This window comes from Zonotrichia leucophrys, chromosome 10 (assembly GCF_028769735.1).
Source record: "Zonotrichia leucophrys gambelii isolate GWCS_2022_RI chromosome 10, RI_Zleu_2.0, whole genome shotgun sequence".
Classification (NCBI taxonomy): Eukaryota; Metazoa; Chordata; class Aves; order Passeriformes; family Passerellidae; genus Zonotrichia; species Zonotrichia leucophrys.
In genome coordinates, this window is record NC_088180.1 from 12,008,926 (window position 1) to 12,026,462 (window position 17,537).

General features: G+C 43.5%; 1 protein-coding gene across 1 annotated transcript in view; it reads right to left on the bottom strand.

The window, feature by feature from the left end:
* Positions 1-9,344, bottom strand: part of ABHD17C (abhydrolase domain containing 17C, depalmitoylase) — a 28,318-nt gene extending 18,974 nt beyond the window's left edge. Inside the window, exon 1 of the mRNA XM_064721983.1 lies at positions 7,946-9,344. Coding sequence (XP_064578053.1) covers positions 7,946-8,478 — 533 coding nt within the window. The 5' untranslated portion in view covers positions 8,479-9,344. The remainder of the gene's footprint in view (positions 1-7,945) is intronic.
* Positions 9,345-17,537: the final 8,193 nt, after the last annotated feature.

Here is a 17,537-nt window from a genome sequence, read left to right on the forward strand (position 1 = left end):
GCAGACAAAAAGCTCTTCTGACAAATTTGCAATACAAAATAAAAACCAAAGGCAATACTTTGAGATTACCTCTCATTTAAATTTTTCCCTCTAGACTTTGAGACAAGTATACTAACTTAAAACCTCATCTTCCACATCAACATCATTCTTCATTTATTAACCCACATGGAATTCCCCTTTTTGAAAGTTGAGAGGATACAGATTTATTTGATGATTATGGGGATTTTCCCAAAGACATGCATGTGCTTATCAAGAGACATGAAACCAAGGGTGGGAAGGTGAGCGGGCATTGAGCCAGATTTTGCTGTTTAATCCAATTTTGTGCCTTTGTATTATTCGGTCTCATAGTCAGCAAATCCAACCACAATGTTTAATTCTAACAGGAGAACCTTTGTTCTGTAGAGCTAACATAGTGGTTAAAAATATAAAGATATGGATACAGATAATGCCAGTATAACTCTGTCATTATACAACTGACCTATGCCTGCACCTTTCTGTTATTGTTTGTGGGCAGCAGAGCTTAATGTGCAAATAACAGTAACCCATTTTTCTCAAATTAGCCCTTGGAATAAAGAATGCAAAGATGTTCCTCTGTCCTTAAGCTGACACTGTGCACTATTCATCCATCCCATTCTACATTCTTTGCCTTCTGTTAAAAGCATCTTTATTCCTCTGTGTTCACACAGCATTTCCTGGGTTTATAACCCCATTTCCCATTGCTCCCACAACCTGACACACTGAAAAAAACCACTGCCAACAAACCACTCAGTTTTAGTCAGGAATGAAATTGAGCTTCATCATCAGATGTCAGGCTGAGCATGCAAGACCAATGTAAGTCATTCATCTAAAAACTGGAAAGCAGGGCAGTCGAGATGAAGCAGCAGCAAATGGGTCACTGCAACATTCAATTCACCAGTGCTCATCTGCAGCAATCTCAATTATCCACCACCAACTGACACAGGAGATACAGGCAGATACTGTCTATTGGTTTGGTTTTGTATTTTAGGCCATACAAACCCAAGCTTTAAGAGTCAGACAAAAAACAATTCTTAATCATTTCAGACACCAAAGAGCCATCAGCACTCAAGACTGTAAAAGTATTTTTTCCTAGATTCAGTTCCTCATCTTGTACACAGGTGGCCTTAATTTCTCTCAAGTTCAGTGACAACTGAAGCATCTCCTAATCCACAGGAAAAGATTTCTGATCTTCTTAGGGGCTACTTGGAAAAGCAAGCCTATATGTATACAAGCACGTTAGATACAACAAATCTGCACCTTGTTTTATGACTCATTTCAACTGCTTCCAATGCAGCCTTGTAATTAATTTACATTTGTGAAGGAGGGCAGAAAGGATTCTTAGTTATTCATTAAATTTATTATCAGCTTTGAGAAAAAAAACCAAAAAAATCCAAAAAAACCAAACCTCTATGTTATTTGTTCATTTTCTTTACTAGTGCTGCATAATGTTGAGACTGTTGGCCTTTAAACCAACAGAGAATACAACTGTGGAACTCAGAAATAGGTTTGGGGCAGGGAAGAAAGTCAGTATAATCACACTGGCACATCACAGTACAAGGAAATAGGGAATTCAGACTTTAGTCCCAGCAGTGAGACTCCAAACAGCCAGTACTTGGCACTGCCCTTGTACTAGTCCATCTCCACATGAGGAAACATCACAGGACTGAAATACCCCAGAAAACGGAAAAGGGCCCGCTTTCTTCATTCAGTGTGGACACAGAAATATCCATTTGCTGACTGTCAGTTCTTCCCACAAAGCCAGTTGCCAGCAGATAACCCCTTGCATACCCTGAAATGGTTTCCACCTATCCATTCCCACAGCTACCTACAGTCCTGGACAGCACTGCTACTTTTTTTTTCTTTTGCTTTTTTTACTTATGTTCACAAGTAATGAACCAGTGTAAACTTAGCCCAGCACTTCAGAATGTTTCTAAGCAGCAGAGTAACATAGAGTAAAGAGTGAATTTTGGAGGTTTTTTTGGTTTTGAGGTTGTCATGGACTGGAGGCTGACCCTGGCTTCAGAGCAAAGCCACTGAGGAGAGTCCAGCTCAAACTCCCCTGTCAAGAACAAACTGAACAAATCCAAGAGCTACCAGCAACATGCACAGGTCAAACAGCCAGGGCAGAGCAACCACCAGCTCAGCTTCCAAAGGTGACATTCTGTACCTAGAGAGAGAGAGAAAAAGCTGCCTTTCCTCTGCACTTCATGTAATTTAGTGCTAAAAAGCAGACAGTTACTTCAGCATGGAGGGTTTAACAATATGCTCCTCTAGGAATCTTTTATGTTCGATGCTCTGATGATGTTGAGAACCAGGTCCTACAACCTCTGTACCAATATCTCCAGTTCAGGCAGTTGAATTTCAGGACTATCCACACTCAGGAGAGCATGTACTGTTAGCCAAAGGCTCTTTGGCAGCTTATTTTTCTTCCCAAAGAACACCAGTTGCAAAACATTCTTGACAGCAAAAAGTTTCCTTTTTTTTTTTCCTTTTTAAACAAGCTTTGATCTCGTAGTCCTGACAGAAACAGGGAAATATTTAACAAAACTACTTTAACTTCAGTGACTAGAAGATGTAATACAACACCAAAGCTCAGTAAACATTTTGAATAACTTTGAACATCAGAGCACCTGTTTTGAACAGTTGCTGGTATTTGTCCCAGGGACACTCATCATCTGAATTAATCTTTGCTCATTGCATAGACAGCAACAGCAGAGGATTGTGCATGCATCTATTTTTGCTCCAAGTTATAGGCAGCCTTTCTTGAAGAATTGACCATGGCAGGAAAAGTTTTAGAGGATAGTAGATTTAAACAATCCTTTGGAGACATTGTAACAACATTATTGAAAAGAACAATCTACCAGCTGATGCTCCATGAAGAAAGAAAACTCTGTTACTCCAGGACTACTAACTGTGACTCTGCCCAGCACTGCCTTTTGACATGTCAGGATTTAGTTGGTAACTTTTGATAAAAACCTTTAAACATCCAATCTAGAGAACTTGGCTTAGATCATGTACAAAATATGGTGCAAGTGAAGCAAAGCAACATCTTTGCAAAATTCTGTTGCAAAGAAAATTAAAGTAGAAATTTACTATTTTGATTAGGAAAGGCAAACATCCCCTGAAGCTGCTATTCACCTGGAAAGCTGTAAGCACCTCTTCACATCAGAATGGAGACAAACTAAACTGACACAACCTCAGAAGATTAGTTATCACTCTGGCCTAATCCAATTAGGTGTGTTCCTGATTTTACTCAATGTAAGACTTCTCCACCAGCTCCTACACAGGAAACAGCAATAATCTCCAGATAATCAGCACCACAAAAAATAAAATTCCTGCATAATTAAAAGTTTGTGCATTTTTTAACATTAAATTTGGCAAAATAATTTTAAAAGCCACTTAAACATTTTATCTGCTAACCAGAGATCAAAGGCCTGTGGATTTTACTACACCATTTCACAATTCAATTCCTTTCATCACACCATATTGACCAAGAAGAATAGGGAAAACTAAAGTGAACCAATGCTCTCCTATGGATTGAAAGACAAATTCAAATGCACCCATTTTGAGAATTAAGTACTTAAACATTACAATACCATCTATCATTTATTAAAAGCTTAAAAAAATACTTATATTGCGCACCATGAAAAACAAATTAAGCTGTATCTTGTTAAATGCAACAGGAACAGCTCTTCTAGGCTATTTATTAATTACATTTTCTTCACTTCCTTTCAGGATCCAAAAGATGGACTAACAGGTTCTGCTCTGATACTTTACTACAGAAACAGAGGCAGTGGGGCAGCAGAGCCTTCTTTCTTTTCACTGGAACTTTAAAATACTTCACCAACCTTCTTTAAATTTTTAGGGAACATACAAATTGATTTTAATATAAATAGCATGTGATTGACAAAGCAGCCATGGTTTTGTGCTTGAGCACTGAACCCAAGCCCTACATGTGCATCCTGTTTTTAAGTACTGTACATTGTCTTAATGTAAAAGTGTTAGAAAGTTCAACCTTCCCATGTGGGATTCAGGAAAAGGGGGGAAGAGGAGGACAATCAAGTCATTTTGCACAGATGTTGCATTAAGACAATCAGATATCAGGATAAGAGACACAGCTGAGCAAAAAGCAGCAACTTAAAACCACATGGACAATAAGACAGTCTGATATACATTCTCTTCAATTTGGTTCTGATTTTGAAACAAACAACAAAATCAGCCCAATCTGCCTAAAATAAAACACTTACAAAAATATATGTAACAATAAGACAGAAAATTCTTTCTGAGAAACATTAAGATACCAGATGGAAATTTGTAAATCAAGTGGAAAAAAATACATATAAAAGACCAAATTAACCACTGATCAATACTTGATAGTGGAATGAAAACAACCAATGCTACAATTACAGCCTCTGAAGAAAAATCTATAAAAATACATTCTAAGGGAACAAAACTATAGGTCAACATCTTTACTGGGCTGGAAGACAGTTAGAATTCAAAATTAGTAACATTATCCTTTAAGACAGAGTTTATTCATGAGAAGAAATACTAAATTCCTTTAAATTAAGGAAAATAAATTTCCTTTACAAAGACTAAAAGAATGGAGAATAGTTGAGACTGATGTTGCAAAGACAGGCTGGTAATTGAAACTGAACAAAAGAATTTGATGATTTTGTTTTTTCATCCACTGTTTTCAGATAGCTTTATAATCATCTGTTATGCCAGGTTTGATTCCTAAACGTGTATGTGATAGCAAGATCCCTGTTTCGGGACCTTGAAAGAATACAGTCACAATCTGCAGCCATGATGGCAAAACAAACTGATGTCTTGAAAGGCTGACCTAGAACAGAGGCTAGACAGAGCTAAAGGATAAAGCAGGTATTTATTAAAAGGCCTTAGTGGATACACCTTAGGCAGTACAAGAGCCTGGCCAGGGCTATGCCCAGGATGAGCCCAAAATGTCACAAAATGGACAACTGGTTAGTAGGTCTCACACTTTTATAAGTTTTGGTCCATTTGCATATTGGAGTTGATTGTCCAATTATAGCCCCAGGTTATGAAGCTCCATCCTCAATGTTTTCTCTCTTCAATTCACCGTTGTTTATACTTTTTGGGCCTGGAGCTTGTAACAGTTGTCCTTGATCTCAAGCTGGAAAAGGATTGTTTTGACTACCTACCCTGTGAAGAGAACTTGCTAACACTTAATACGAAGCTCAGAGTTACACACTAAAGCGGCGCAGAATGTGAAAAATATGAAAGCTAAAACTTAAAGCATCACTGCCAGCTCACCATCATTTCTAGAATTTGAGAGCTTTCTCCAAGCACAGGGTTAATCCCCACCTTCCTCAAGGCAACTTGCAAAACATGCAGGTAAATTAATGATTGCCAGGTATCAGTGGTACTTCAGAGGCACAATTTAAAAGGAAGAGTCTCAGACTTCCAACATTTTAATGATTCTTTTCTGCTGCCAGGTGGAACGTCTGGTGGATTCAGAAGAGCAACAGCTTCCCACAGAACTTAGCACAGATGACTAAATGCTTTTGATGGCACAGTGAACCTCTATTTTAAGACTTCACTTTTAACTTTGCATTACAGTTCACTACCATATGACTGGAGGCCAAACGCCAGGAATTTGCATTAAGAATGAAAGCATACACAATCTCCTGGAGCTACCGAGGAACTGCTGCAGCAGAAATGCTATAACATGACATTTTACCTCAAGAGGCATACTTGGATTTGTGCTGCAGAATATTTCACTAATTGTGAGCCACTTGGATTGAGGACTAGCAAATGATCAGTCTTGTAAAGTTCACACTGTTACTCGGAGAATTCATCAGCAGAAAGGCTGATGGAAAGGTTTCACTCATACCTGTAACCAACACAGTCATCTGTTAATAGAATTTATTAACTTCCTATTGAAGGTTACACTTTACAGTGACCAACTTCTTTACTGGGCACCTAAAATACTGTAATCTTAAAATCACAGAACTGTTAACATTGGAAAAGATTTCAAAGAGCCCTGAGTCCAACCATGAACCCAGCACCACCATATTCCCAAGTGCCACATTCACTTGCCCTTTGAACTGTTCTAAGGGTGGTGATCCCACTGCTTCCCTGGGCACCCAATTCCAATGGATTTTGGCTCCTAAAAACCTTACCAATGCTAACTACTCTAAAATACGGAATTAACAAACATGGCAAAGTAAGAGCTGGGAAATTTCAACCTCTCAATTAAAGGTGGAAAGCAGAGCCTAGATTTTGTATAAACCACTCAAGGGACACTAACAGAAAACTACAAACCTGTCCAGTCACAAATTTATTGAAGATCCTCTAAAAGCAAGCTGGGCATGTGGTGGAATCACCTACTGGGTCAGGTTTCTTAAAAGATTTAAGTGAAGGAACCCCTGGTTTCTGGGCCTATGTAGAACATAACCATATACTAAATGCCTGTCAGCACAGAAGCACCTCCAGGCAGATGTGAAAGCACTTTTTCAGACCTTGAGAAGGTTTAAATGAAACAATATCATCAACTAAACATCAAGTGAAAAACAAAAAAACACACATTAAGGAAGAGAGAAGGACCACCACTTCCTAGGCTTCGTTTAGATGTAGCACTTTTCCTCCCTTGAATCTTATTTACATCACCCAGATGTGTTGTAGTGGCATTTAATAATTTATTATGCATACACCATATCAAAATCACTTCTTTACATAAGACCATGTTATTTATATTCAAGGAAACAAATCTTTTTTAAAGTCCTGGAAAACAAGCCCAGAATCTGGTTTGCTCACCAAGCAGACAGAACATGCTATGGAAGGGTAACTTCTCCCTACACCTTTCTCCCCCCGCTCTTTGCTTGACTTAGGCAGAGCAATGTCAAAAGGCATTTGGACTCCACAACTAACCAATCCCTGGATTCTTGCAAAGCCAATTATCTAAATTAGTAACAACTCTTGTCACTATTTCTGAAGCTGGCACGTATCCCCAAGATAGACATTAAATACGCATTTCATGCAAGCCAAGTTTGTCTATGAATGCCAGAGCCAAGAACTAAAAACGTTCATCACTCTTTTCTCTTGGCCTACTACAATTTAAGCTTTTTAAAGCTCTTTCTTTCAGGACATGTTCTGTGAGGTCATACTTTAAGAACCACTTATGCAACAGCAAAAGGAGCTCATGGTTTCTGTGGACAGAAGTGGGAGGCCCAGGGACAGCCATCAGTCATAGCAAGGAGCCAGAGGCAGCAGTTCTGCTCCAGATTTTCTAGACGCCAAGGGCTCACTGTTTCCACTCACCATGCTGCCTCTTGCCAGAGCCTTCTCACTGTTGCTCCATCCCTTTGGATGCCACATACCTTGGCATCTCCAGGCAGAAACCCCAGCTCTCCTTCCAGATGTCAACACTTCTTCCTTCCAGCCCACTACCATAAGCATCGGATAGCGTTGTTTGGAAGCCAAAATAGAAAGACTTCTATGTTGCAGGAGCTTGCACGAAACGCCAAACATGTCACACAACACCATCAGTTTCCTGGTAAGCCAAATTCAGGCAGAGCTTTGGCTCACCTGGGTTACCTCCAAGTGTAGACAGTGGCAGGCAAGGTTTATTGTACTCTGCAAGTTCAAATTGCAACCAATATGTCCTACTCAAGATGGAGATTTTCAATGGTGAAGCAATGGCTAACAAAAATTACAACCGAATAATCCTCTAAATCTAGAAAAAGCCAAAGGATGGAGGTTTGCCCATCGTTTTAGCAAATGAAGCCATTCAGTAAATCACACTGTAGCTGTTCATGGAACATCTGGTCAGGCCGCCAAAGTAACTGAAACCATTTACAAACCCTTCCCCTCCACTCAGCAAGGTTAACCGTGCAGACTTATTAGGATTAAAGGGAGATACAGAAATACCTTGTCCCCAATATCCATTTACCTTGTCCTGAGGGCCTGCCAGGCTGCATCAATGTCTGCATACAGGTTTTTCTCAGAGGGCTTGCCGGTGCTCACCCCGTAGCCAGAGTAGTCATAGGAGAAGACGTTGCAGTTGATGCGGGAGCCAAGGCCAATGTAGAAGCTGCACATCTGGCCCAGGTCCACAGCATTACCGTGCGAGAAGAGCAGCGTGTACCGGCCAGTGGGGGCACAGCGAACGAACATGCAGCCCAGGCGGTTATCTCGGGCCGTGCGGGAGAAGAACACTTCCACGGCATCCAGTTCCCGCTGGGAATACTGCCAGTCGGCCCGCTCGCTCAGGTGCAGGCTGCAGGTGCCCGATCCCGTGGGGGTGCCCGCCCCGGCCGCCGCCCCGGGCTCCTGCTGCTGCTCGGGCTGCAGCACGGTGTACGTGGGCTCCGGGGGCAGGAAGGCCAGCTTGGCAGCGATGCGGCTGGGGCAGGGCGGGCAGCAGAACAGCCAGCACAGCTCGCCCAGAGAGAAACCGTTCATTCTGGGGCCTTGTTCTGGCATCAGAGACGCCGGAGAAAAGCTAAACCTCTCCTGGAAAAGAAGTCACACGGAACCGACCCAGAGCCCTCCTCCGGCGCGACCTGCCGCCTTCCTGCGAGGCCACCAGCTGCCCTCCCAGAACGCAAACAATGGCAACCTTGGAAGAACTACAGTTCAGCAACAGCAATGCAGCTCTTCAAAGCCTGGAAACTGCTTATACAAACCCAAAACACAACCCCACGAAACACAGATGGGCTACAACCAGCCCTCAACCCCCCCGCCGCAACTAACGCTACAGCAAATGCAACTCTCTAAAACCCGACCCTAGACCCCCCTCACCGCACGTGAGCCACACGTACACATTTACAAAATGAATTCCCCGATACCACGGCTCAGAGCGGCGCACCGGCCCCCCGCAGGGAACATGCAGGATCCAGGGAAGCACCTTCCCGCACACAGCGTACCACGCGCGGCCCCACCCGCTCCGCCCCGGCCCCCGGGACGCCCCGCGAGGCAGCGAGGGGCCCCCGCAGCGCCACCGCCCCCGGCCCGGCCCCGGCAGCGTCCGAAGGAGGAGGAAAATGAGAAGGAAGAGCAGCACGAGGAGCAGGATGAGGAGGGTCGCAGGGGAAGGGGAAGGCAAGGTCGAGGCTCAGCCGCGCGCGGCCGCGGGCAGGGCCATGCCGGCTGCGGCGCGCAGGCAGGAGCGGGCAGCGGCCATGTCCCGGCTCCCCCTCCGCGCCGCCGCAGCGCTTCCGGGTTACGGGCGCGGAGCGGCGCCGCCGCAGGTGCCGGGGCGGGTGCGGGGCTGTGCCGGGCCGTGCCCGCAGCGGCGCCACTTGGGCGGGGCGCCGGGAGGTGCGGGAGCGGGTCCCGCAGCACCGGCCGGGAAACAGGAACCACCGCCGGGCCCTTTAAGGGACCCCCCCCAAACCCCTCCGCCGGCCGCCCACCCTTGCGCGTGCGCGGCGGGCCGGGGGCGAGGGGCGGCGCGCGCAGGGCCCATTTGGCGCTCTCTGAGGGGTCCGCGAGGGGAGCCCCTGCTCGGGTCAGCCTGGGCGCTCTGAAGGGTCTGTGAGGGCACCCCCGGCTCGGGTCACCCTGAGCGCTCACACCGGGATAGTGTCAGCCCTCAGAGCAGGGCCCGGCGGGGTGAGGGGCTCTCCATGGCCCTCAGCATCGCTCCTCAAATCACCCAAGCTGTGCAGCAATGCCAATGGAGCTGCTCCTCTGCAGTGCCCGGCGCTCCGCTCCCCAGCTGCCCAGCGAGCTGTGCCTCCAAAGCTTAAAAGCTTTGGAGGATCTCTGGATTTGCCAGCAGTTTCAAGAGATACCATGGAAAACTTGAAACGGTGCAATTGCAGAAGCCTCCTTTCCTTAGAAAATGAGGGTAATGATCCGTATCCCAAATAATTCATTGAATAAATTAGCAAATTGCTTAGAGCGTATGGCAGACCCCATGGATAAGTGGTACAGCATCTCCAACGCGTGCTTCGACCATGAGAGCAGAGCACAAAGACTGTGGGCAAGTTTGTGTGTAACATTCTGTTGGTAACACAGGGTATAACTACAGTCCTTAATTAACCAGCATTGCATGCTTACTGAAAAAAAAAGTCACATAGCCAAAGTGAAAATATAAGGAAAATTACACATGTGCAACTGCACTTACCCTGCAATTCTTATGCTTCCAACCAGTGTCCTGACTTGAGACGTGGTGAGCGTGTTCATCCCTTTGTATTGCTCTCCTACTGTTGGCCATTACCTAAGTGCTACCTATGAGGAACAAAGTTTCAAAAATTCAGGGACTGGGGTCATTTAATAAGTTACAAACCTGAGATGCCCTTCCCTTTCATTTTCATTGGGTAACACTTGCAAACTCTAAGAAAACTCAGTTCAAAACGGGTGTGCAGAAAGTACACGTGGTTTTGGTCATGTGTGATACTCCTTTGTCTTTGGAACTGGAACGTCAAAAATGAGCTCAGCCCCTATCCACAGCAGCCTTTGGTTTTGCTAACAATGGGAATTTTAGAAATGCTAAAATCAGCCAGCAATAATTGTATCTATGCTGACTGTTAAGTGAGAAAATGAAAGGGAGAAATGTGTTATCTCCATCCAGCTTGAACTTGTGGCCTCTGGCATGGAGAGGCTGTTCCTCCAGAGGACAGAGAATACCCAGTTAATTACACGTCCCACTGGGAGGGTGACAGGGTCCAGAGATCAGGCAGGGTAGTAAAACGTGTCCCACCTACTTGATGCTGTGTTCCTTTGGGTGTCAGAGACAGCCAAGGCACCCTGTATGGGTCAGGGAATGATGAAAAATACTCCTACTCCACAAACTGCGATAGGAAAACACAGAATAGATAAACGAGGGACCCTGTGAAATTCCTTGAGGATGACAAACACCCTCAAACTTCACCTCAGCTGTTACAAGAGACACTATTGATAATCTGTGGGAAGACTGATACAACCCTGCGAAAAACCTGACTATACCCTGAGAAGTGATTTGGCAGATGAGAGCTGTGAAGAGCCTGTCTAGTGCTGCCTCTACGTGTCCCTCTCCCTGCACACACACTGAAACTAAGATAAGAGCTGGAATCTGGGCATCAGCACCAATTGAAACCAACCTTCCTCAGAATCCTTCCAAAGGCTGTGTGACTCACCCAGAGCCAGACAGCAGAAGTTGTTATATTGTGAGTAGATTGCTACTCCAAAGAATAGGCAATTAAAAGGACAATATTTCCCATGTGCCACCCTGGCCCTTCCTTAGGTCATGCTTGCAGTAGTGAAATTAAAGATTTAAAGTGTCCTCTTTGAATCAAAGGGGAAGTGTTATGAATTTGCTCCTTGAGCTAACAGGGCTGTCTAAATCACATTTACTATCAGCCTTTAAGTAATTTTTGATGGACCAAGAAAGATGCCTCAGGTGAGCAGGGAAGATCTTCAAATAACTCCCAAAAAGGCAAATACAATAAACAGAACACACTGTGGTTGGTTATGTCTTGATTATTTCCATGTCCTGTAGCCTCACCATGCCTGTTTCAAGGGCAGAGCACTTCGCACCACACTTCCTTTTCCTGAACACAGGATAGACAAAAGAATAGGCCAGAAGACAGTGAGACTGTAGCCAAAGAAGACACCTGGCAGCAGCTCAGTGAAAATTATGTATCCTAAACATTAACTATGCCTGACTTCCTGCTGTCACAGCTGGAAAAACACTCCCCATACCTGCACACCTGCAACTACTGTCGGCTTCAGGACTGGTTACAGACACCAGGCTCAGACTAGGAAGTTCCTCAAAGCATTTCTTCCTATTTCCTGGACAAATTACTGCTAATGTAATTTAGTAACTGTGTATCCCAGGCCTGTTCCAGGATATGTTAAAGCAGTAGCAGAACTGACAAGCAATGGCTCTGTCAGCTGAAACAAAAGGCAGGAGATCACAGTGAAATCTATCAAACTCAGGTGCAGGGCAAATAATGAACCACTATTAATGAGCACACATGGCTGTGTTCTCATCAGCCACATCTCTGTCGAGTTCTTTGCAGTTTCTGGAAAAAGGTGTGCTTGAAGGAAGTATTTAAAATAGAAAAATTAATTTGCTTTGGGAATGGAAGACTGCCCCAAACACAAGAGAACCAAATGTAGTGGGAGGTGGTGTGTCTGGAAAAGAATGCATGTGCAACAGAGGGTGGCATCAAGAACTTACTGGAGACATACCACTCTGGTGCTACTGAGAGGATGGATCATAGAATCAGAGAGTCATTCAGGCTGGAAAAGACCTTTAAGATCCCAGAGTCCAGCCATTAACCCAGGACTGCCAAGTCCATCCCTAAAGCATGTCCCTTAATGCCACGTCTACACATCCACTAAATACATGCAAGGATGGTGACTGAACCACTCCCCTGTCCCAGTGCTTGACAACCCAACCCCAGCAAAGAAATTTTTTCTAATATCCAATCTGAACAACTTCTGGAGCAACTTGAGGCCATTTCCTTGTCCTATCACTTGTAAGTTGAAAGAAGAGGCCAACCCCCACCCAGCTACAGCCTCCTGTCAGATAGCTGTAGAGAACAATAAGGTCACTCCTGAGCCTCCTTTTCTCCAGGCTCTGGTCTCTGTATAGCCAAAACTTGAAGATATAACACCTAAATTAATCACCCAGGGTAAGCAGGCTAAATACAGCCTTTGGTAGATGGCCCATACTTATGTTTTTTCTGTTGGGTGTATCCTTCCCTACACTGTGCCAGCAGAAAGAACTTGGATTACTTATTTCTCTTTCTGCACCTGAGCAAGACTGTAGCAATTTTCTGCCACATAAACCCGTGTAGCATTAAACTTACAGGTCTATATAGACAAAAATGTATCAATTGCTTTACCAGAATGAATAAAGAAATGGTTAAAATAGAAAACTCATGGAGCTTGAATGATCAATTTCTTCAGAAATATGAGTCTAAGACAAATTACACTCTTCAGGGTTTAAAATAGCTTTCTTCTAGGTCTGCAGGGTTTTAGTCAAGACTCAGCTATCCTCAGATTTGCTGTGAATACAGTATGAGAAGAATGTGGAAAGGAAAACAAAGATGTACAAGCATCAAAACTTATGGGAGGGATGGTGGGGGAAGGGAGAAGTGGCAGCTATGTGATAATATACAATGAGGGTTTAGAGTCTTGATTTGCAGTGACTGCACTTTATGCCTGTCACTGGCAAATTGACATTTTAAAGATATGTTCTTGACTGCTTTTTCATGTCAGTATCTTTGTTCAGGCTATATCTAGGTTGATGAAAGGAATTTCAATTAAGGATGAAATCTTTTCCATACTGTATTGAAATGCACAGGGTGGGAGCAGAGGGAGAATGGAGCAATGAAAGCTCTGTAGAGAGTTCTTTAAGGCATCTTGCTGACACAGGACAAGATAGTTTAGGAATGCCTGGGGCAGTGCACTCTGCAGTGGTTTACTGAGCCTTTACAAAGAAACAGTGTGCATTCACCTTAGTGCCTACTGCCTGAGGCCATATATCATTCAAACCGGGGACTAAGGGTTTAATAAATCCCAATCTAGTTTAGTCCTCAAGGGAATAGCAGTCTGGAGTCATTCAGGAGTGGCAGGGAAGGTGGCCACATAATGTGGCAGGAAAAGGCTGATTTTCACCCTGTGTATGTAAGCAGTATCCTGGGAAATGAAAGGAGTTATAAATCTGCATAGTGAAAGCCTTAGGGAAAAGAAGTGTGAAAAACAGTAAGACATGGATATGAAGACAGCTCATGAGACACAGAGAAAAAAAAAAAAAAAAAGAGAAAGACAATAGGAAAGTGAGTGCTGTGGGGAAAAAAGGAATATTAATTGCACAAAACCACATCAAACCCACTTTATCCACCTACCTTGCAATTGCTTAATATTTGGGGTGAAATACAAACTAGCTCCCACTGAGCACTTTCACGGAGATGTATTTCGCTTTACATGTTTGTCCTTGTCCACCATTTTTCCAGCCTATGTCATGGTGAGAATTTTTAGTTGCTGATATATCCAGAATGCTCACCCAGCCCTTGCAGCTGGGCTCCAGCTGTCGTGGTGCCCTTCAGAGTGCAGCTGATGCACACTCCACTCCCACCCGTGCATTCAGAGTGGGTAACAAGTGCATTCCAAAGGCTCCTTAGGACCTCTGTATGTACCTGTCAGTGGTGCCTTCATTCAGGTCTGAGTCTGGGCATTGAGGCGTTACTGCTCAACTAAATCTGGACAGAGGCAGAGCTCTGTGTCACTGTGGCCAGACCCATAATCAAGCTATCTATTAAAAGTCAATTTGTGTATGTCTACAGCATTACAGAGTCATTAATGTGACTGAGGCATAGACATACATTTAATTCACTACAATAATTCAGCTATTAAGATGATCTGATTTATCAGCAAGAGCCAGAATGGCTGTTCACATGGTTTACCCATGTCCAGTTAGTCAGGGCTGAGGCTGTCATATATGAAATCCTGATCTGAGCATTTGCATACAACTGCCAAATCCCATGTATGTTACAGGAACTGAAGTGGAAAACTGCCAAATTCTCTGCAATAATGTGGGAGCTCTGATGGTATATCACACTATTCCCTGGAAAAAAATTTAAAACTAGACCAACTTGTTTTTATGTTTCCTCACTTTCCAGAAATCATCAGAAAACATATGCTTCATTTCATCATAAACCTCCAAGGCATTTTCAAGGTCAGTGGAGATGGAGTTCAGGCTCCCATTCAGGAGTACTGGTCATGTAATTAAAATAGAAAAAACATATTTTGGCTTCTGCATGCTACTGTGTGTCAGAAATCAGCAATGCTTTCTTGGAGTATGTGGGCTCTTCCAACTGCATGTCAGTCTTCACATGCAAAGTCTGAACCATATTCTTCAGCTGGAATAAACTTATGATAATTAGCTCCAGTTCAATTTTTAAAAAGCACAAGCACAGAAGGGCCAATGGTGATTATTTAAAATCTGTGGAGGTCTATCAATTTTTTTTCTTTTTGACGTCACTTAAATTTGGGCTTCTGAAATCTTACAAACCAAAACCACCATTAGTCTGAGACCATTCCTGGACTTCCTGAGAGATGTAAATTTGAAAAGTAGGTCACGTTTTCACCTGAAACATGCATTTGAGACTGACAACCAGACAGTCCAACTCTCAAGCATTACCTACTCCTCCTTTCCTTCTCTTTAAGCTCTTATCTCCCCTATTCTCCCCAGAAATCCTGGATAAAGCCTGCTGTTCTGTTAACATGCTTTTATCAGTGCATGAGGAAGCAGAAAACTGAACTGTGGAATACATTCCCTCCTTGGTGGTGCTGCTGGGGGTTACTTTACCCGTCACTAGACCTTGGTGGCACTTTCTGCCTTCTATGGCAACAACAGCACAGTACCAAGAACTGCTGCCTGTCCCAAGTGTGATCTTCGATTTTGTGGCACTCATCTGGAATTCTCCACCCTGATGTTCTGAAAGCAAATAGAGGAAATTTTGAACAGATACCCTGTTACAGTGAATCTGGAGAGAAGAGGTGAAGTGACCAAAACTGCTGCAGTGAACCAGTGTATACTCCACATGCAGCACTGGCTCAGTGGACTGGGGCCAGTGGAAGCAGCAGGGTTAGAGACAGATGAGCAGAGATGCTCCTCTCTGTGAAAAGAGTGGTAGGAGGCAGCAGAAATGACACATTCTGGCTTCAGTCCTCACCTGCCTACAACTATTACCATTACTTGAAACCAAATATTTTTCCTTTTAGCTCAAGGACAAATTCTGAGAAGTGAAGAAGAGGAGATAGTGAGCTGAGAGTCCTCTGTGCTGTCTCAGAGTCATTTTGTGGGCAAACTCAATTTCTCCACATTGCCTTTTAGTCACTGTGGTTTCAAAAGGTCAGACCCTGATGTTAATTGTCTAGGGGGAAATTTCCTAGAAAAGCTTGGTCCCTAATGTCTAAAAAAGCAGTGCAATTACATCCAACATCCCACAATCAACATTAAGAATAATTTCTTTTCCTCTTCACTGCAGTTATTTACATATTTATCATTGCCTCTGTTCTGTAATTTCTTCAGATTATTGCAGTTCCTTCTACTGTTTCCTTCTTCAATTTCTGAGTCATTCTTCTTCTTCATCTCTCTGAAGCTGACCCACAACTCCTCTCAAATGCTGCAGGCTGGATATGGTACTCAACTGTGGTCTTACTCATGGTGAGTAGAATAGTAGGATGAGCTCATAGCTTGTAGACTGCACTTTCACTGATCTACCCTAGTATGATATTTGCCTTTTTTTTTTTCAAGTGCTCCATGACACTGCTGTTTACCATTGAGCCTGCAGTTCTCTCTCCCTCACCTTTCCAGCTAACTCCTGCTTGCTCTGTTGGCTCTTTACTCCATTTCTTTGCAATTGATTATTCCTACCAACACAGAGACCATGGCAGTTGTCCTTATCAGGTTGCAGTTACACACCTCTAACACAGTCAACACATTCAGTACCTGCAGAGCTGCAAACAAACACAGTGCTGAGCACAGAGCCTTGGTCAGGTCACCCCAGCCTTTTTAGGAAGCAATTAATATTCTTATTTTCAGACCCCTTCTTCTCTACAGAGAACAAATGCTGCCATGGTTGGTGGCCAGGCAGGATGACTGGGAAGGTTTCCCTGGGAGCTCCTTACACTGCAACTACTGTGGGGCAAAGTGCCAGCCTTAGCCCAACCCATATCCCATGAGACAGCCCTCTGCTCCTGAGCTTTGAAACATGACAGGCAGGACCAAATCTCACATTCCTCCAAAGAGAACATTTATTTTCTTTTTGACTCACAGTACCTGAAAATAAAAATCAAACCATAAAAACTATTTACCGTCTGATGAAAAAATAACTGTTTTCAATTTTTTTGCTGAACCTGTTATACATCTGCTGATATATATGGGGTACTTCAGGGCATATGTACTTACTCAAAAGACAGTTTTTTTCCTGGCGTGTATAAAGCTTTCCACAGATTTGTCCCCCATCTTCCAAAATCTCACACTGGTTTATATGTGATTATCAGACTGTACACATGTGAGTGCTGGCAATACAGAACAAGCCATGTTGTTCTTCATACCTTTGTCTGACAGGGGTGTTTAAAGAGATGTGCTGCCAATCACTTTGTCTGCAGGAGTCAGGGTATGTAAGTACAAAGAGACTCAATACTTACTGGTGAAGCAGCAGCAATGAAATCCAGTGCCAGTGACGTGGAGGCTAGACCCACAAAGAGAAAATCCAAGCTACTGTGATAGCAGATTGATGTTAAGTAAGTAATTAGAGAAGGAAAAATGAATGAAAAAGGAAACAGATGTAAAAGTGCTTAATAGTTATTTTGTATCTTCTTGCCAAACATATCTTGTTACAGTTCTGTTACTGCTGCTTTTAAATCTCTGCTAAACAAAATGTATCAGATATGGAGAGCTATGACATTTTCCTTCAGGGCTACAATCCCGGTGGTTCTGCCAAGCTCAGTTTATTGCATGAACCTGCCCGGGTAAATAGTTAATGAGGTAACAATTACTACAATTATAAGAAAGAAAAAAGGTAGATAGTCAGTTC